Genomic DNA, 21,475 nt, shown 5'->3' with positions numbered 1-21,475 from the left:
TACGGGAAAATAAATACTTCTAGTGCTGATACAGTGTAAGGGCTGAATTGTTACACTGATGACAAACATCTTAAACATCATCACAAATGTTTATAATCACACAAAATATTTACTGTGCAGTTTTATTTGAACTGGCTGCTATGTGAAGGGACTGTGAGAGAGTCACAGGACTCATAAAAAATTTATTTAAGGGGTCTGTAAATCTATGTGTGCACTCTAGTGCTCAAAGCACAGCTGCAATACACAACTGAGGAAGTAAAATGTTATATAATAAAGTTTTACAGTATCAGCTGTAGAGTTGTTTTTTTTGTTTGTTTGTTTTTTTTACCTGTTGTTCCTGTTCCTTTTTGTGTTTCAAATCAAAACGTTACAACATTATGACTGTGACAAGTACACCAAAGGCACAACAACCAAGAGAAACAGCCCGAGTCTTACTCATTCCAGTTCATGTAATTTTACTACATTTATCTCTTATCACAAGCAAAACTGGGAGGAGTATTTATTTATGAGAAGGATACATTTCCTGTTGGTGACGCCGCACCAGCGTGATGACGTCTTGAAACTCACCTGTACGTTTTGCCGTCGACGCCACGCCTCCTCACCTGTTTTCAGGGAAGATTTAGGAGAAACTTTTGACGCTACAGAAACAGTCAAAGCGAGGTAGAAAGACTTTTAAAAGGATTTCGAGCGGAGATTTCTAAACTTGGACGAGTCGCCTGAGACTGACGGAGAGACACACTTCAGCCGACAGAAGTACACAGGTACGTTAGCTTCACCTCTGTCAGGTATTTCCTGGTACACAGGTAAAGCATGGTTATCAGACCACATCATCAGTCTGACGAGGGACAAGATGAAGTTGAAGAGAGACATGTAAACATGTAAAGTGAAACCATTTACTGAAGTCATTTCAAAGAAAACTTTATATGTTGTTTGTAAGTCAGGCAGCTGTAGTTAAGTAAGATTTAAGCAAACCACGGAGTTAGCTTTTAGCATTCACAGGCCTTTAGCTTAAGAGTGGATATTTACAGAATTACAAGCCTAATATTATATTATCACTTATTCCTTTGTCCTGAGTTTTCTTTGAGTATTTTTGGGCCTGTATGTCAGCTGTGGTTGTTAACATGGTGTGTGGTTTGTTAAATAACATATTTTGGTCTGTGGTTGACATAATTTCACAGGGTATTTAATGGAACCAGTCAGATGATTGTAGCTCTGGTGTGTTTTGTGTGTGTGTGTGTGTGTGTGTGGGTGGGTGGGTTGACAGCTTCAAACCCCACTTTCCTCATCCTCACTTTACTGGTTCTGCCACACATGCAAGTTTCTACCTGCCTGCCAGAGAGTTTCACAATAGTTTCGACTCTGCATTCCCAAACAGCTGCGTCTTCCTTCCCCATGACCCCAGCCTGTGTATTTACTGTATCTTATAGTTACAGCTGATGTTAATGCCCAAATATCCCTGCTTGGGGATTAGTGAAGTGTTATCCTAAATCCAATGTTCTTGCTTGCTGTTTTGGGAAAGTTCCCCCTTTGTGGATTTTATAGATTAAATCCTGAATTGACTGAAGTGTTTTGATCAGTGCATCATTTGCCATCGAGCCTCTTCAAAGTGTTATGTGCGTATTTGTGCGTGTGATACAGATAAAATTCTCTGTTGTGATATATGTCATGAAAATCAAAAGAGGAAATGTGAATGGTTAGAATAACCAGACAGGAATGTCTTTTTGGCTGTTCCTGCACATCCAAGTACTTCATCACACTGGTGACATGTAAACATTCAATACTGCTACAAAGTCCCTCATATTCATTTGCAGCAGCTGTCCACAATGGCCATGTGCATGTACAAGATATTAAAGGGATGGATAACTTGGTAGAAACTGAGTATGTTAAGTATGTTCTCCGTGAAACTGGTTAATTTTTTTTCTGTTAATATTTATTAACAAAACACACATTAACTTACTGACAGGTGAAGTGTACTCATACTTGAGGTAGTTTAATGTCCGTGTTATTGCCTGGTTTTACATGTCAAAGTCCTGTTTGGTTCAGTTTTAACAACATCAGACACAGAACTTTACACTTTTGTATCGTATCTATTTATCCTTTCATTTCACAATTTATTCATGAAGGACTTTTTAAGCATGAATGAAGATGCTTTGTATACAGATGCTGAATTGTTTTCCTTAGTCTGTGTGTGTATGTGTGTGTATTTCCTCATAACCTGTGTGAATACATCTGTATGGGAGTCCAGGTAGAGGTAAAGTTGGTGCTTGCAGTACTTAAACACTGTTGACAGTACACGCCATGAGTAAGTCCACTGTGAGTGGAGGCTTCAAAGCCCCGGCCTTTGTAATTACAGCCACTCTGTGGGCTCTGTAAACCTCTGGAGTATTTGTCCTTCATTAACCACTAACCGCTGTATGTTGAAGTCAATTCAAGGCTTTATGTCTCTCTCGGTCATTAATATTTATTAGCCTAACTTGTTTGAATGATGCTCTGTTGAAGAATTCCAGTTATGCCTCATGGTAAAAGCAGGCCTGTGTCTTTAAAGTGGAGCTCGAAGTTTGGCTCCTAGCAAACCTGTAGTGGAACATGGTGTGCTGGAGTTGAGAGTAGGTATTTTGCATGTTGGTAGGTCAGCAGGAGTGGCCTTTGCTTAAAATCAAACAAACACTGAACAGCCTCTGGGGTGGCTCTGCTGAACAGACTCCAGTGCTGAGACAGGAATGAGTGATTATTTACCTTCTAGAGGGGGCACACCTTTGCTAAGTGTTTGTTTTAGTAACAGTAGTGGTTGCTTTTCATGCTCTGTTTTCGTCAGACCCATTAATAATTTAGCTCTAGAGCCCTGGCTGATCAGAGGCCAGCTACTCCACCTGGTTGAACTCAGGACAAGGACATACATCTGTTACTGTATGTAGCTACGACTCTCAGACTGATTCATTTTAATAATGTGATAATGTGATGTTAGATGTTGGTATCACTTTCTGTACACCTTCAAGGTACATAACTGCTCCTCCCCTTGGTGCTCCCTCCTCCTGAACAATTTGGCTACAAGTCACTGTGACTGTAGCCCTGATGAGGCAGGGCACTGATAATCAAACAGAGAGAGAGATTGCAGCATGCCCATAAGTGTTGACCATGAAAGAGAGATACCATCAGAGCTCTGCGTTGACACAGTGCCATTTCCTGATCCTGAAACATAGTGGGGTCTGTGTAGGAACCCAGGAAACTTTACTCAGAGCAAGCAGACCTATAGTGTAGCAAACACCCCGTCAATTATTAACAGCCCAGTGCTCTCATTCTCTGGACGTAACCATAGCACCCAGCAGACTGAAACTCAGCCAACAGCCTGGGACCTGCTGCTGCCTTGTGGGAAAGACTACAAGTTAACCAAGAAGCTCACATGCCACTGACGGTGGGAGCCAGTGGACCTATTTGACTGTCTGGAAGGGAATAATGGAGGGTACATCTCTAACATAACAAAGAGTGGTGGACATATGACCCAACTGTTAGAGGCAGAGGAATGTCAATTTATTACTGGCTTTTTTTCATTTTCTAGATTTGAAATGGGATATTTTTAGGTGTTTTCTTTCTGTGGATTGTTCGTCTTTGGGGACAGATGTGAATACAGACTACAAGGTCATTTACTGAGCTCACCCAACTGGAGTGTTTTTTTGTTTTTTTTTCGCATCTGTGACTGAGTTGGTCAGCAGGTGTTTTTAGCAGAAGACGACAACAACAGTGTTACCATGAACCTGACGCAGCGAATTAAACTGTTGAAGCACTTCGGCTCTGTGCCTCCCGAGCCTCCTCCACCACTTCTGGTGGTGCCTGTAAGTGGATGCATAGTGCTGTAGCATCAACCATAATGTTTATTTGAATGTGAGCCGGCGCTGTCTTTGTTGTTTTGCAGTAGGTCATGTTACTAGAACAATGTTTGTATATCTTAATTTAGTTTGCAGTCGCTCCTCATAGCTACAGTAACAGCAACAGTTCAGAACTTTTATTAGGCTTTGTTAGTCTCGACAGATTATTTGGCAGGTTCATTATTTTCTGTTTGTGCTTATATTAGGCCCCATTATTTTTGACTTTAGTTAAAAGCCCCAGATATGTACTGCTGAGACAATTAGTTCATTAGTTAATATGAGTTAGAGTCACTAGTTCATAATTAAAGTCCCACATCTTTGCTGGTAACAGCTTAAAAAATCAATTTGAATTCTTTTAATTCATTTCATATCATTACTAAGTGAAGCTAGTACATCACAGAATTTTTCAGATATTGATGAGTTAATAATAATATGTTTGCTAATATTTATATTTGATATCAATGCATAAGTAATACCAGTAAATTAAACTTAAAAAGCTCAAATATACACATAAATGTGTCTACTACAATGTCTTTCTCCATATCTACCAACACATACAGTAAACCAGTAATGGAAGGATCAGCCATCTACAGCAGTGTTGGCCATCCTGTCTGTCAGTTTGGCTTCATCATACTGCAGTAGGTTTTTGGCTGCTAATCAGTGAGGAATCTTAAAATGATGATCTGATAAATTGTGATTAACATTTTATCATTAGCTTACTTTTTTTTTTTTGACTGAATGACTAATGGATTCATCAATTAGAAAAATAAGGAAATGTGTGAAAATGCATTTTATTTATAGACCCACAAATACCATGGCCCGGTCAAGGAATGTGTATAAAACTTTGATCAGAGGAGTTTTGTATTGCAAAAGTCAGTAAAATTTCAGTTGAAGGGTTGGGAAAGGCAGTAAGAGATTATGACATTTTATGTGTAGAACATGTTTTCATGCTTGAAAGCAGCTGACTTTGAACTTTGTGGTACAAGGGATCAATAACTGATTACATTTTCTTCCCACTTCTATTTCTTCCTATATGACCTTATGTTTTTTATATCTGAAAATATCGAAGTAGTTTCTATTTATCACTTTAGGCTAATGCAGGCTGCGTACCTCCCTGTGATTAACATACCTGTCACATTTAAGATACTCCTATGATATCTGTCTACGGGGGTTTATGAGCAGCAGTGCAGCTCCACCTTAAATCTCTGTTTATTAAAGGGCACTAGAGAGTGACTGTGTGGGCAAAGGCTGGGTGGGGGAGGAGCGCTCCAGGTGAGGTCTCTCCTAGATGTTTTTCTCCCTGCTCAGAGAGGAACACCACAGCTGGTCAGATTACAGATAATTTCACCCTGAGGATCAGGTGTCTGCTGGACAGAAGCCATCGTCCATACGGAGCTGATCTGAGGAGGAAGTCACTGGGGTTGGATAACTCTGGGATCTGTGATTGTTTGGCTTTTGGTGTTGCAGTATGGAATATAAAGAGCTGGCTGTTCACTGAGCGCCAGAGGCCGCAGGTGTTTTGTTCAGCTTAGAGATCCCAGTGGGAAATGGAAGTGAGGTTCAGAGACCAAGTGGTAAGTGGAGAGGGAGGAATACAAAGCCTTTATGGCATTACAGTATAGCACTGTGCAGTGTGTCTGAATGTTCCTAAAATGTAGCTGTTAAAAATGAACAAAGGACATAAACTGTTAATGAGCAGTATGAGTCCTCAGCTACAGGTTGTTGGGTGAAAACATACAGGTACAGAACAGGTTGTTGGTTTAAACCAGGCATTGGTAGACTTAAAATCGCTCTCTACTTTGTTATCTATGTTGACATTTCTAATTTCAATTAATTAAACAATGCAGCTCTATAGTCAGAGGACTTTATTTATGACCGTCTGATGTATTGAAATGTCAAACGTGAGATAAATGATTTTTAGTGCAAACAGGCTGGTTGTTGTTCTGCTTTGTTCGAACACCTGATTTGTGTTTTTGGAAATCTCAACCTATTTTTAGGAAACTGCCCAGACTGTGCGTAGATACCATGACTACTATTTGTTTGTGGCTTTATGTCCTCCTTTACTTTCAGTTGTGGATCAGTTTCTTATAGTCAATAGTGACTTTTTGTTTGTTTCACATTGACTTTCATTACGAAGCTGCATGATCATGTCCTACATCTATAGTTAAAGTTTAACTGGTTGTTCTGCCATTGCTGTGATTTCAGCTACACTTTGATGCAGTTGTTATTATCAGGGGCTCTCTCTGCAAACAAGCTGCTGCTTGATTATTCTATCTTTCATTGACTCGTGTTTTTAAATTGACAGATTTGTTCATCTTTTCAAACATCGTCTGTCCACACTTACCTGAGCTCTGTTTCTTGCTTTGCTCACAATGGCCTGTACACTGTAAACTACAGTCAGAGTTACTACAATGAAACCACTGCATCAGACAGTAACAGCCTCAGGTATCGGTGTCAGTGTATTTTAAAGTGGTAGCTCAGCACGTAGTCAGCAAACCCTCAGCCGGATTTTATTTGAACAATCAGGTGGGTTTATGATTAACTTGGTCAAACAAACGGCCCACTGTTCACAGGTCACACACTGTACACCTGCTCTCCTGGTTACCACCACAAGCGAGTTCAAGATTTTTGTGGTGATGATATCTGAGATTTTTACCCCTCAAAAATTAGAGTTTGATTCATACGATGTGTTTGGAGGAGGTTGGATACTCGGCTGGTGAACTTGTAAATGTCATCTGCATTTCATTTCTTGATGTTGTGTGGCCTGAATTTTCTACTCTACTGTTTGAATAGAGTCCAGGCATCACTTGACAACAACAGTATATCACTGTGTCTCTGACTAGAGTAGCTGGCTTTACTCGTTCTTATTTTTTAGCAGGTGTCCTCCTCGCTCTATGAAATATCATCCTTGGCAAACCCGCGCTTTGTTTTGTTTGGTTTTGCAAAGAGCTAGTATGTGGAAAATGAGAAACACAAAAGGCACGTTGTCATGTCAAGTAAAAGTCTGTGGTTTGGTTTGATAACAAGTGGTTTATTTAAACACTGCCATTGAGGAAAAAGTACTGGTTTTAGGACAGAAATGAGATTTGCTCAAGACAGAATGGAAGGAACAAAGAGAGCCATTTATGTAACAGTGTGAAGGCTCCACTCACAATGCAGACACATTCTTTCTCAGATGATTTTATAACTATGTAGACTTTAATTTGAGTGACTCTGATGGTGTGAAGTTGAAATGTTTGAGATTTAAGTCGTGTTTCCTTACTGCTCCTAGATGATGTATCCAATAGCCGAGGAGACCGCAGCATCTTCATAGAAATAACATGGTGGTTTAGAAAACAGTACAGTCTTCAACAAGCTCAGCACTGAGACCATGACTGTACAAATGTTCTATTTCACATTTGTCATTTGACTCTGACTGTCAAACATTGAAATGTGCTGTGTAGGGCAGACACAATGTTACTGGAAAAGGAAATACATTTGTCTCTAGAGCTGCAACAATTAGTCAAATAGAATATTATTCAAAAGACAGCTAAATAGCAACTATTGAATATAATCAGATGTTTTTTTTTCAGGATATACAGCTTGTCCTTGTCAGTAAACTGAATATTTATTTGGTTTGGGGCTGTTAAATGCACCAAACAAATAATTTGAAAACATCAACCTGGGATTTGGTAAATTGTAACAGGTATTTTTCAGTTTTCTGACACGTCACAGACCAAACAATCAATTGATTAACTAAAAAAAAAAAAACAAAAAAAACAAGCCTTGTTATATGTTGTCAACCCGAACAAACATAATAAGCAGCCCCTCCTCCATACCGGTCAGGCAGGATTGAGACAGGTGAGAGCATGCTGAGATCAGGTTGAGACACACACACTCTTACTGCTCGGCTCAGGCTTAGCTGTCCTCCCTGTAAGGACCTGGATTATATAATAGGATTAATAAATTATGATTTCATATTGTCAAATATTCATCAGATAAAATATAGAATCCTTCTTGTGATTTATGTGTATGTTTTTTTTCTTCCTTTCCAGAAACCAGGCATGGAGGAGTTAACAATATGGGAGCAACATACAATAACACTGAACAAGGTAAGTGGCTGTTAAGTGATCAAATTATGACACACTTAATATCAGAAATAAATCTGGTGGGTGCTGTGATAAAGACAGAGATGTATCTTCCTGCTGCACATGTAAATATTTGACTTGAAATCACAAGAAACTAGAGTGAATTTGAAGTGCAGACCACTTGTCTTTGGCACGTTAGTTCTATTTAGCCTGTGCTCAAATACAGAGATGAAAGTTGAGCCTCGGCGTACGGCTCAGAGGCAGTTTCACTATTGTTTCCGAGGGTATTGTGAGGGACTTGTGGGGTTTGAGCTGGACAGCGCTTCAGACCTCTCGGTTTCACAACCCAGACTCCAGCAGGAATTCGAAGTGGCACGCCCTGCTGCACCCCACGGCACCAGTTGCTCATACAGAACACTGCTGGAATGTGCTCCTTCTCCCTCTATCTCTCTACTGTATCTCCCACACACACACACTTGCACTCTACCCACCTACGTTCCTGCATTCTTTCTGTTCATTTACGGCACTCTTTCCTGTCCTTGCTGTCTCTTTCTGTCTGCCTCATCTCCTTTTTCCTCTCCTAATGGCAGGATCCCAAGCTGGGGTTTGGTTTTGCCATATCAGGGGGCAAGGACAAGCCTCACCCAGACAGTGGGGATACAGCTGTGGTGGTGTCAGATGTGCTGCCAAATGGACCGGCCATTGGACGACTCTTGTAAGTTAACCACCATCACCCTTATGTGACTAGAGGATCTTTTAAGACTTGATTGTTTGCATAAATAACGTGTGATCACATGTCTGGTTGTAAATGTAAATTTACCTGGAAGGTTATTTAAACCACCAACAAAACCAGACTCATGTATGTGTTTTCTTGCAGCAACAAAGACCAAATCGTCATGGTGAACGGAACATCCATGGAGAACGTCCACTCTAACTACACCATTCAGATCCTGAAAGCATGTGGCAAGACTGCAAATGTAGTGAGTATCAAGCCAAAGCATCAGCCGAAACACCTGAGTAAATGTATGACTTTTGATTGAATCTTTGGCTCTCTCCGTCTTCCCCTCTCCAGACAGTGAAACGCCCTCGAAAGATCCAGATCCCAGCCACCACCAGACCCACTCGTGCCGCCTCCCACTCCAATCTGCTGGACCAGGATCCTCCCAGACAAACGCGACGCTACTCCGACGGCAGCGACAACCGAGACACGTATCGCTACCGAGCCCGCAGCTCCACGCCCGATCGCAACGGGCACGGAAACACGCTGCCGTTGATGTCATCGGGGTACAAGAGGCTGCCTCAGCAGGACGTTGCAGGCAGACCCATCAGAACTACTCTGGTTAAAAAGAAAATCACAGATGGTAAGACTCTGGCAACTGAGGAAGGAAAAGAAGAGTTTGTTTTGCCCTGAAGTGCTCGTGGAGAGATCCTGACTACATTACAGAACAAATTAACAAAGCCTAGGGTTTAAGAGTTTTTCGCAAGGATAATCCACACCTCTCAACTTCTCTGAAGTGCTGGATTCTTTTTGTCTTCCTTTTTTCTGCAGAGTATGGATTGAAGCTGGGCAGTCAGATCTTTATCAAGCACATGACAGAAACAGGCCTGGCTGCAAAGGAAGGCACGCTGCAGGAAGGAGACCTTATTCTCAAGGTGAAAAGCTGACTGATCAGTCTGAAGTCATAGATTGTCAGTAGATTGTACATCTGATATGTTGAAGCTACAACTGCTACAAACCCTGGAGCTTTCAGAAGTCATCAAAAGTATATGAGGGAATGTAATTGTCAGTTTGTGTTAATCGATTTGATTTGACCAGATCAACGGCATGACGACGGAGAACCTATCCCTGCTGGAGACCAAGCACCTGGTGGAGAAGAGCAGGGGAAAACTGACCATGACGGTCCTCAGGGACGACCGCAAGTTCCTGGTCAGCATCCCAGAGGTGGCGGACAGCGCCCCCAACAGTGAGGACGACCGTCGCCAAGACAGCAGCTCCGAATTTGAGGGTGAGGCGAGAGGGAAAGGGGAAGGGGTAATAGATGTGAGCGTTAACAGGCTGAGGTGAAAGTAAAAGCAGCTCTGGATCACTCTTATTGTGTAAGAGAGAAGGTAATAAATGGAGGAAACACTGGTGAAGGATTTTGGACTAATCATTGTTCTTTTCCTGTTTCCACCTTCAGACATTTCAGACATTGACGTGGACATCCCCACTCACAGAACATCCCGTCAACCCACCAGAGAGAAACGAACACGCAGGTACACATAATATCTAGTAGAGGTAGTTGTTGTAAACCTGGGTGGGGATTCATCTCAGTTTGTTTGGAAAAAAAAAAAAAAAAAACCCACCAAAACCTGTCTCACCACCGACACGTCAGTTTCATTTTCTAACCACTAAGCCATCTGCTCAGCCTTTACACAGTGATTTGATTTTATTGGGTAGTTGTGTGCGTTTCTCATTTAGTCAATGTGCCCAACCAGCATTGTCTTTGCCCAAAAATAATGTCACAGTAGATTGCAAACACTGTAACAGTGAAATGTTATGATATTTTAGGCTGTATATTTAATGTAAAGCAGTAAAACCTGAGTTGAATTTTAAAATGGCCTCTTTTTGTTACGGTGAGAAACAAAGCACTGAAAATGACGGTGTCTTCCAGAACAAGAGCCGAACCTCCTCCTCCCAAGTCTCGGGATGCATCACCTGTGCGCTCCACCTTGACTCGGCCTCCTGCGAGAACCTACGCCTCCCGTAGAGGTCAGTCCTGCAGACAATCACTCCCTCATACCAGAAATACACAGATTTTTGATCAGTCAGTCAAACACTGACTGTGTTGCCTGTAGCGGTGTGACTGATACTGTGTTAGCAAAGGATTGATGTTTCTGTAACTGAAGGAAGTCACATTGAGATTGAAATACAAAACATGCAGATGTAAATACACAGCTGGGCAGAGATGGTGTTTTTAACGTTGTTATTGTTTCTTCAGCTCCATCTGAGTCAGAGTCAGATCACAGCGCCTCTCCTCCTCCTCCTGTCAGGAGAGACCGAGACCGAGACCGAGAAAGTGACAGAGACATGAGGGATCAACACAGCAAATACAAGTCAGTTCAGTTTCATTTTTTCACAATGACAACATGTTCATCAATCTCTGTGATTTGACTGCACATTTATGGTTTATATTTAGATTTTAAACATGTGGATAAATGATTGATCATGAAATTAATGAATGAAGAAACATTCAAAATGACAGATCATTTGAATGTTGGACAGATCTTATGACACGAGCTGATGTGTTGTACTGTACAGTTTATTTTAGAGCCATTTTGTGTCATTTATAGTGTTTAAAATTCTCCAAACCAGAACAGGACTGTGACTTTTTACAAATCAGAATCTACTGTATATACATGCACAGAGGTCAGGTTCTGTCATGGGGATTGTGGGTTTGAACCAGGGTTCACAATAAAAGCATTCAGCTGTGGAAAGATTTAGACTTATTTATTTCATTTTCAGTTTTAGTCTGACATTGCTTTGAGCGTAACTCTCATTTCTCTGTGTAGCTGTCAGTTGATACTTTCCGTTTCTCAAGTCTTTGTCATGTACAAACACTCTTTAAAACCCTGTTTCAAAATGTGTGAAAGTAGCCAAGAAATCAGGTTTATCCAGTAGTAGTAAACTAGCTTAGAGTTTTTCTTAGTTCCTTAACTCAGTTAAGATGACCTAAATTCATAGGTAGATTGATAGGTTACTAAACAAATCAGGTAGAGAGCCGACCAGTTCCAAATTGTCTAAGTGCATGTTCGAATCAGTAATAAATAATTTTTTTGTGTTGATAAATAACTTGTTGTTTTGTTCTTTCTGCAGATCTCTCTCTGGCATGTCCACCCTCCCCAACCCCCGGTCCTCTCCTGTAGTCCACAACTGGACCACCTCTCGGCCTACCTCCTCCGCCTCGCGGCCCCGCAGGCCCGTGTCAGAGTCGGACTCTGACCGCAGCGCCTCCCCACCTCCACGCAGGGAGAGCCCACGTCCAGACAACAGATACAAGTAAGGAAAATGCTTTATTCAATTCCAACCTAAATCTTTGTGATACAAAATACATATTAACAGCATGTTGATAACTTATCAATAAGACGGATAAATATGCAACATTCAACACTTTTTGTTCCACCAGATTATTTTCAAACTGTGTTTTCTTCTGTCTTCTTGTTTTTCCCTGCAGAGTTCTCCCTGATCTGCCCCTCCCAAGCCTGAGAGCCTCCCCTATCCCTGTCCGCCAGGAGGGTCCAAGGAGGGTCAACTCACCTGTCAGAATCCCGTCCCGAGGTCAGCACACACACTCGCACACAAACAAAAGCAATCCAACTTCCTTGTGATGGTGCACATCCCGGACGTTGCCCGACATTTCTTCGGCAATATTTGCCTAATCTTTCAGTGTTTACTGATGAACAGGTGTCAACACGCAAATAAAGCTAAAGCTGCAGCAAAACGCAAAGGTTGCTCTGTGCTGTGTTTTTAAACCATGGTGGAAATGATCAGTAACAGATTTTATGTGGCATTATCCAACACAGTGAACAAGCAGCAGACGCTGATAGATTATCTGACCATAGTTTTATTCATTTATGCAAACATATTAAAAGGTCAGTTCACCTGAATCATAATTCAACTCTCTTAAATATTCCAAAATGAATGCTATAAAGATTTGTAAATGATAAAATGCTATATGTATCAACTTAAACGTTGTGATAAATGATATCACAAATAATACCTGTCATGCTGCAGCACAGTAAAGGCTTGTTCTCTCACTTCTCAGACTCTGAGTCCGAGTCGGACGGCAGCTCAGCTCCTCCTCGGAGGCAGAGCACCTCGTACAACCAGGACTCCCTCAGCAGATACAGGTACAGATGAAGGTCTGCCCAACCCCTCACCCCACCCCTACCCCCACCTCCCCACCCCCAACCCCTCTCCTGAAACTCAACAAGATCTCATGGACTGGAAACTGAGTGTGCACGTCTTTGCCATTATTACATTAGCTAATCATATGTTTTTGTTTACCTTTGAACTTTAAATTATCCCTTTCTCTCTTGTGATTTCTATTGATTTGCTCATTTTGTAGCCTTTGATTTAACTTGATTTGTGTTTTTGACTGTGTATCAAGTGTTTGTGTTGGCATTTTGTTAACCAATGAAATAAAAGTGACTTTCACTGAACATGTCCCTCTCCTGTATGTGGCTAAGTGTTGATTAAATAGGAAACTTATCAATGAAGCAACGATACTTCAATCAAACATCTGTAAAACAGTCCCCGATGTAATGATCCGTCCTTGCAAATCTGCATGACTCATTCAGCGTGTAAATAATTCGAAACAATTAAACAAGACAAATAATACTTCTGAATGGTTAATTTTGATCAGTCACAAAGCAGTTAACCGTCAAAGAGAGAGCTTCCCTCTGCAATACTAAGGTGAATATTCAACATTTTCAGTCTCACGCTCTCAGCAATAATCATCATATTAGCCACGAGACCACCCCCCCCCCTCTCCAGACGTAACTGAGATTTGTTGTCTTCCTCCTCCCTCACTCCCACCTCCCTCTCTTCTCTTCCAGAGTCCTGCCAGATGTTGCCCTGCAACCCCAGGTGGAGCCGCCACGATGGAGCGCCACCAGTGATCTGCCACAGAAAGGTGTGCATTCATAATGTTTCAGTGTTTGTTGTGTTTGTAATAAGTAGTATCAAAAGTTGGAAAAGTGGAGGGAGCTTTTGTGTCTTCTTGTTTGTTTTTTAAGAGTAGACAAAAGTGGAAACTGATATTTTGTGGCTTGAATCTGAAGAATCACCTACATTTCTTAGCCATTTCTTAGCCACAGATCAGTGAATTTATGGTTAAATTCACCCAAAACAAAGTACTGCAGTATGAAATGGTTGTTGTAAAAACATTTCATCATGACAGCCTTCATTTATTGAATTTTTACAGCTCCTTCAGAATCTGAGTCAGAGGCCAGTTATGCGTCTGTCCCTCGCAGGGAGTCCACAGACAGCGGAAACTCCAACACAGTCAACAACAGATACAGGTGAGAAACACACTATAATGTCACGAATCACATGTTGACTGTCTACAACTTATGAGGTGTCTGTTGGCAAGATTTGTCTCAACAGGCAAGTTACCAGAATTTGACCACACAGCAGTCAAGTCCCAGGGGCCAAGAAACTTCATATTGAGAAGTCTCAGAAATCAAACTTAACTTTTCACACCTATAAACTATAAACACGACCTGCGGGACTGACCAGAAACCTAACTCTAAACTTTACCAAGTAATTCTCAGGGCCTAAATTTAACCTCAGCCAACACTGTTGATAGTAAACCTGCTGTCTATTGGTAGTAACCTGAGCAGGGGAACATAATATGTATATAGTGCGTTAAATATTTGTTGATAATCAACCAGACAAACATTAAATGTCCCTGCACAGTGTCAATAGTAGATTATCAGAATAAAATGTTACTCAAGGAGTCTGTTTTTTCAGGTTAAACAGGTTCTTTAAGAGAGAGACTGACTTTAGTAATCCTAATAAGTCTTCTAAAACAGACTCCAGGTTTGAGCACATCGATAGGAAAGATCCAAAAATCAAGAGATAATGAGCAGTGTATTCAACTGGAGGAAACATAAAACTTATGATACTATTTGGTGCAGAATACACTGTAGAAAATAAGAAATGCTTCACTGTGGAGATGTGTAAAATGATACTGACAGGATGTCTGACTGGTTAATCTGCTGAACACACACACACACACACACACACAGTGTTGTCTCATTGTAAAACACTCTGCACACACTGGTGCACATGACATGACTTCCTGAAAGGGTTGCATCACCTCATGTTACAGTTTAACAGTTAAACTGCAGATCCACAAAAACATCATAAGATATTTAGAATGACTATATTTCACACTCAGTTCACTGCATGGATTATTCTTGTGTCTTGTTATGTACGACAAGATGACAAAAAATTGAAAAGACATAATGTAGTTTTTTGCTTTTGTTTTCAGAGTCCTTCCTGAGATGAAGTCTGCTCCAGTCTCTGTGAAGCAGGAGCCTCCTCGTCGTGTCCAGTCACCCACCAGACCACCTCCTGATGGTCAGTTGTGTCACACTCTTATCCTCCTCCTCCCTTCCTCTTTATTGTCATCTAAGGTTTTAGAGGAAAAAGGCAGAGGTTAATCCTGACCACTCTCTCTGTCATCTCCATATTAAACTCAGATTCCTCAGAGTCAGACCAGCTTTCACATCTCAGGAGGTCTGGAAGCTCCGAGCGGGAGCAGAACCATCGCAGGTACACAGTGAAATTATTCACATCATCAAATAAACAAATGTTTAGGCATACAAAATGTGTGAACATGTTGTTACATGAACATCACAGATTATGTCCTCTCTTCCTCTTCGCAGTGTTCCTCGAGCTGCTAACGGCACTGGCACCCTCAGGTCTGGGATTTCGGTGAAGAGCAACCCACCACTCTACTGTAAGGCTCAAGATTAACAGTGATGTGTTGACAGAAAATTAAATCCCAACTTTGATAACTGTTGCATTGTTATTGAATAAATAATTAATTACACAGCTAAAATAATAATGACAAATAATGAGTCTCACAATTTCTGTATCTCTTCCAGCCAAGCCTGCAGAAGAGCCTATCTACTCCTTGCCTCCAGATTCTTACCCATCACCTAATCCAGGGTGAGTACTGTTCATTTGCCAAGTTTATTTTCCTGAATATCAACACATTTTTTTTTATGTCTTCTCCTTGAACCATTTCATTCACTACAAAAGTAATTAAACCAAAAACAATTCCTTCTTGCTTGCTTCCTTTGGCTGTCTGACTCTTGCAGGTACAGCTCAGACTTGCACACAGTGTCATTCGTGAAGGAGGGCAGTGTAGGCCTGAGGCTTGTGGGGGGCAATGATGTCGGCATCTTTGTTGGTGGAGTTCAGCCAAACAGCCCTGCATATGAAGAGGGAATGAAAGAGGGGGACCAGATTATGCAGGTGAGACACTGGTGCTGCACCTCAGTTTGTATCCAACATGTTCATTATTACCACAGCTTAATGGTAATGAAGAGGTCAATATTTATTTCAGCATTTGAAGATTGAGTTGGAAGCAGTCTGACAAATCTTGTGTGCAGGGGTTTCACACACACACACACACACACACACACAAAAAAAAAAAGTCAGGCGTTAAAGGTGCTATATGTAAGTTTTTGCTATTGCTACATAGCCATGGTTAGCATTAACAGCTGTTTGCTTACCATGAGCTTCAGTCATCATTATGTTTACAAGATAAATACGCCCTCTGCAGCAGTACTTCTTCATCATTTTGGACTGGGGACAGACTGGACGCTACAGTGACCATGGGCCATGACTAGCTAGTTAGCACTCACAATATAACTCACAATATTACTGCTAGACTAGTAAGTTAACCGCTGTTAATGCTAACATTGGATTTGTAGCGATAGCAGAAACTTACTTATAGCACCTTTAAATGTCTCTAAATTTAGAAGTCCTCTACCTTATAAAACAGCTTGACATTAAATGTCATATCCCTCAAACTACTGAACGACGTTAACAGGCATGTGTCTTTTTTTTTTTCTTCTCTTGCTCAGGTAAATAAAGTTGATTTTGGCCATTTCACACGTGAAGAGGCGGCCAACTTCCTCCTGAACATCAAGAAAGGAGAACGAGTGGAAATTTGCACCCAGAACAAGATGGACCGTGAGTGTAGCATAAAGCTGACCACTGGATAACTTCCTCTGAGTCACCACTAGTGGCACAATTTATCAATAAAAATTAATTGTCTCCTCAGTTTATAAGAAGATCATTAAGTCCAATCTGGCAGACAACTTCTACATTCGTACCCACTTCGACCATGAAGCAGAGGGCCCCATTGGTCTGAGCTTCACCAGAGGAGAGGTGTTCAGGGTGGTGGACACAATGCACCGTGGGAAGCTGGGCAACTGGTTAGCTGTCCGCATGGGGAACGACCTGCACGAGATGGATAAAGGCACCATCCCCAACCTGGCCAGGTCTGGAAGAGATGAAAAGAAATGTAGATTTCTAGTTTAAGCAAGAGCCACAGTTCATCTTTTATATCCGCCATTCGACTCCTGCAGGGCTGAGACGCTGGCCAGCATCGAGCAGGCACAGCGGGCGAGTGGAGAGAGGCAGGTGTCGGGACCAAGAGCTGAGTTCTGGAAACTTCGTGGGCTCAGAGGGAACAAAAAGAATGAAAAGAACGCCCGTCGGACTCGAGATGACCTGCTGCAGCTCACCATTCAGGGCAAATTCCCGGCCTATGAGAGAGTCTTACTCAGAGAAGGTTGTTTTTCATCCTCACACGCAGATTATATCATGCTAAATCATGTCCTAACTCAGTTACTAGTAGAACGAGTTTTAATAATCCTGAATTGTTTGTATCTGCAGCCAATTTCAAACGGCCCATTGTCATTCTGGGTCCTCTTAATGATATTGCCATGGAGAAGCTGGCCAGAGAGATGCCTGATGAATATGAGGTGGCAGGTTGGTTTCTTCTTTTTGTCGCTTTCTCCCCTGATTCTCAAGTTCAAAATAATAACATTCCTGTTGATGTCTTCCCTGTCCCCATCACTTATTCTCCTAATATATTCATATTAAACATTTGTTTCCTGTTGCTTTATGGCAGAAATGGTCCCTCGCAGTGGAGGAGGAGAGAGTGCCTCCACAGTCATTAAACTGGACACTGTGAGGAAAATAGCGGAGAAGGTGAGAGTCAGAGATCAAATAGAAACTGTCAACATAAAAATCCTGTTTTCTTTCTACCCCTCACACTCTCTTTGCTTGTGTTTTTCTTTCCTCTGTATCTCCAGGACAAACACCCTCTTCTTGACATCACTCCCACTGCAGTGGAGAGACTCAACTACATCCAGTACCACCCGATGGTGCTGTTCCTGGACCCTCACAGCCGCAAGGACGTCAAGGCCATGAGGCAGAGGTACAGCCCCAACTCCAACAAGAGCTCCAGACGCCTTTACTCACAGGCCCTCAAGATGAGGAAACACTGCAGCCACCTGTTCTCAGGTACATGAACAAACAAACATTATATTTGAGAACACGTTTCCTTTATTTATCTATTTATCCCTCACAGGTACAGGTGTAGTGGTAGCAGTTTATAATGTATGTTGATTGTTTTTCTCCTACCTTTCCCTGCAGCACGTGTGGACCTGCAGCCCAACTCCAATATTTGGTATGAGAGTCTGAAGGATAAGATCCGCCACCAACAGTCCAAACCTGTCTGGGTGTCTGAAGTCACGGTACGATGCACAGCTCCCTCTGACGCACACACACACACACCCCCGACTCTTAGATATGTTGCTACAGTTTCATGAAAAACATTCAGAATAGCCAACTAATGTATTTTTAAAAATGTTCCAGAGCATATGATTAATTTGGAAGAGATTTATGCTTTCAAAAATGTGGAAAAAAAGGCAGAAAAGGATCATGATTTGACATACTGTATGTCAATTTTTAAACATTAGCATAAAATTTTAGTATGGATATTTAATTTCTATTTTATTTATCTTTTTAATATGGGTATATACAAGGTTTTCTTCCTACAAAAAGCTACATTTAAAAGAGCTGGCAGCCGTGTTATCAATCTTACAGTAAACATCTCTTGTTGTTGAGTGGCAAACTAATATGACTTCTCTTTCTGGCTTAGTTGGAGAGTGGTGGAGAGCAGGACCTGGATACTCTGGACCAAACCCAGTCAGACTACCTCAGTGCTGCTAGTGACCTGGAGGACACTGACGGAGAGGCTTTCACAGACGGAGAGGCCTACACTGATAATGAGGAGCTTGAGGAGGCTTATCCCGGTCAGGAGGCAGCCAGGGACCTGCGAGGCTACAGGGGCACCGGAGCCGCCTTAGCCCGATCATCTGAGCCAGCCTCCGGGCACCACAGCCCCAGCATGGACTCCGAGCCTCACGCCGACTCGTACTCGCTCAGAGAAATCCCGCCTCTGATGCACGTACCTGAACCCAGATCCACCCGCCAGGACAATTACAGCCCAGCTCACAGCACCGCTGAGGAGGAAGACCCTTCTCATCGCAGTTTTACAGACTCAGACTTCAGCGCTCTTGATCTAGTCGCACCCACCACTCCATCAGACGGACCTCCAGACTTTATAGCCCCCGACCCCACCACTCGGCACTCTGTGAACGAGCCCTCATACGCTGAGGCAGCGCCTGAGAGCCCACAACATGCCAGCCTGTCTGCTATTGAGGATAAATTACAGCAGGTAGGTAAAATGTTGCTGCCATTCATAGGATACACACATACCTGTGTTTTTATATGAGTAAACCTGTTAAATCAATTCAAATTCCAATTGTCTTTGGAATATTTTTGTCAGACAACACAAGCTATTTAAATCTGGAAACTTGCACTTTGGGAAATTGTGATGAAGATTTTTCACGGTATTCTGATGCTTGAGAGACCAAACAATTAAGTATTTCAGAAAATAATCTGCAGATTAATCAATAATATAAATATTTGTTAGTTGCAGCTGCTGTGTACTTAACATTACTATTTTTGCTCTGTGTATTATAAATGCAGATGTAAAAACATCCCACTGTGAGTGTTGCCTACCAAACAGTAACTTCTTTTAATACCAGAAGCTACTGAATTCAACATTTGCTTTTATTTTTAAATCCTTTTTTCCTTGTTTGACAGCCTAGTGTTTTTCAGAACTTCAGTGTCTGATTTTCCTGCAAACAATTGAATGCATCAGCAGTGGGAGACTGGAACATTTAAAGCTACATTTTAACTATGAAACAATAATCTAACTGTAAATGTAAAGATTATGGCAGGTTTAAAGTCTTTTGTTAGTTTACTTTTCCTTCTAAAACCAGTGGCTGACTGGAAGATAAGAAGATAACAAGAACTGCTTTGGAAAATGGTCGTCAGTTCTGTAAAGGATACGTGATTTGTAGTATGGATTTGTCTTATAATGGACACCCAAGACTCTCTGTGAAACTAAGATTAGTCAAATTGTTAGTGTTTACAGTGAGATTCTAACCTGTCCTCAACTGTCAAGAATCATGAGGAACAAAGATTACAAGAAATCCTTCAAAAATCATTCTCATCCTCTCTTCTAGGCTCGCTCAGCAGAGCCACAGGCACAGCCAGAGGATAAGAAAGGCCCTCAGTTCATCGTGTAAGTCTTCTTCTGCAGTCTCTGGGTTTATGGGAGTTAGGGAGTACAACCAGACTGAGGCTCTGTGCTAATTTTGATGTCTCTCTTCTGCTCTTCAACAGGCTAGCACATCATCACCAAGCAGTCCAGTTCAGACGCACACAGATCCGAGGCAGCGACAGCTCTGAGGATGAAGAGGATGAAGAGGAGGATGACATTGAATGGGGTCCTGCGACAGAACTCTAGACACATCAAGGATTAAAACTGGAGTCAAATAGGACATCGAAACAATTTCACTCACTTTTATCTGAGGATGTTGGTTGGATGACTCTAAAGGTCCCGCTCAGGTGTGGGGTAGTAGAAACGGCTGTGTTACAGATTACTGCAACCTTTTACTACGAGTTTTAACAGTCTAACAAAGGGTTCTCAGATGAACGAATCAAAGTGCCTGATGTCTGCTCAGACTTTTATTTAAATAACCCCATGTGAAACAAATCAGTTTGTCCTTTGTTATTGTCATTGTATGTAACAAATTGTAGTTGTATAAGAAACTAAATGAGTCTCTTTATATGGAAATACGTCAGCACACTTATGACACATTTGAATGCTTCTTTAATTTTTTTTCTACATTAAAGTGTTTTAAACTGATTCAAAAGTGGGTTTGTCTAATCGCACAAAATGGCAAAAGCCTATAAATGTCTCTGATGTTGTGTTTCATTTTGTACTAGGTTTCACATGAGGAAATTCAACCATGATCACCAATAATCACCCAAATAAGATAATAATGTAACTGATGTGAAAATGTTTTGTTACAAACAGCAGTGTGACGCAGAGCGTGGTAACAATGGCAGTGTTGTGTATAAATTCACATGAACTGAGCTGTGAGTAGATTAACAAAAACTAAGTGAACAACTCGGCAAAGTAAGTTGTAACATTCAGGGAGCCTAAATGCCCCAATGCTCAGTTACTTTGCAGTAATATGATTTATTTATTTATTTTTATTTTTTAAAGAAATTGCTTGGATAATGTGAACCTCTTAAACACAGCATAAACTGATATATGAGGTATTTTCAACTAATCTTAACACCTTGTCTTGTACAGGAGCCCTCTGTCAAAATCTAGTTTTAATAACTTTGATAAATCAGATGTTGCATATTCCTATATAACTGTCAAAAAAACTAAAATTAAATAAAAATTACAAACTAACATGGGAAGGGGTGACTCCTCTGAGTGCCCCCCATCAATGAATCCATGTTTCCACTACCATTAAAAACTCAGTTTTATTTCAACAGCTCTCAGAGGAGCCAGATGTTCAGATTTGTGTTTTATGTGGAACTAA

The 21,475-nt window shown here is 41.4% G+C and overlaps 1 protein-coding gene across 4 annotated transcripts; it reads left to right on the top strand.

Annotated features, from left to right (window-relative positions):
• The first annotated feature begins 583 nt into the window (after window positions 1–583).
• On the top strand, window positions 584–21,342 carry tjp3 (tight junction protein 3). 4 transcript variants are annotated; one of them, XM_018670131.2, is made up of 30 exons: window positions 584–761; window positions 7,898–7,954; window positions 8,521–8,645; window positions 8,808–8,910; window positions 9,003–9,291; window positions 9,480–9,583; window positions 9,747–9,936; window positions 10,111–10,186; window positions 10,585–10,682; window positions 10,912–11,026; window positions 11,787–11,969; window positions 12,145–12,248; window positions 12,736–12,820; window positions 13,529–13,605; window positions 13,897–13,993; window positions 14,968–15,056; window positions 15,179–15,251; window positions 15,365–15,438; window positions 15,587–15,650; window positions 15,803–15,959; window positions 16,574–16,682; window positions 16,774–16,993; window positions 17,081–17,286; window positions 17,391–17,486; window positions 17,629–17,708; window positions 17,813–18,023; window positions 18,156–18,256; window positions 18,664–19,242; window positions 20,099–20,157; window positions 20,259–21,342. In XM_018670131.2, the coding sequence occupies exons 2-30, from the start codon at window positions 7,907–7,909 to the stop codon at window positions 20,380–20,382; spliced, it is 3,936 nt and encodes a 1,311-aa protein (XP_018525647.1). In that variant the 5' UTR covers window positions 584–761; window positions 7,898–7,906; the 3' UTR covers window positions 20,383–21,342. The 4 variants fall into 4 exon arrangements, with proteins under 4 accessions (XP_018525647.1, XP_018525645.1, XP_018525646.1 ...); XM_018670129.2 differs by lacking the exon at window positions 584–761 and adding an exon at window positions 3,339–3,830; XM_018670130.2 differs by lacking the exon at window positions 584–761 and adding an exon at window positions 5,101–5,437.
• Window positions 21,343–21,475: the final 133 nt, after the last annotated feature.

The sequence above is a fragment of the Lates calcarifer genome, linkage group LG17 (genome assembly GCF_001640805.2).
Source record: "Lates calcarifer isolate ASB-BC8 linkage group LG17, TLL_Latcal_v3, whole genome shotgun sequence".
Lineage (NCBI taxonomy): Eukaryota > Metazoa > Chordata > Actinopteri > Centropomidae > Lates > Lates calcarifer.
Note: the sequence above shows the minus strand (reverse complement) of the source record. Positions and strands in the feature narration are given on the sequence as shown.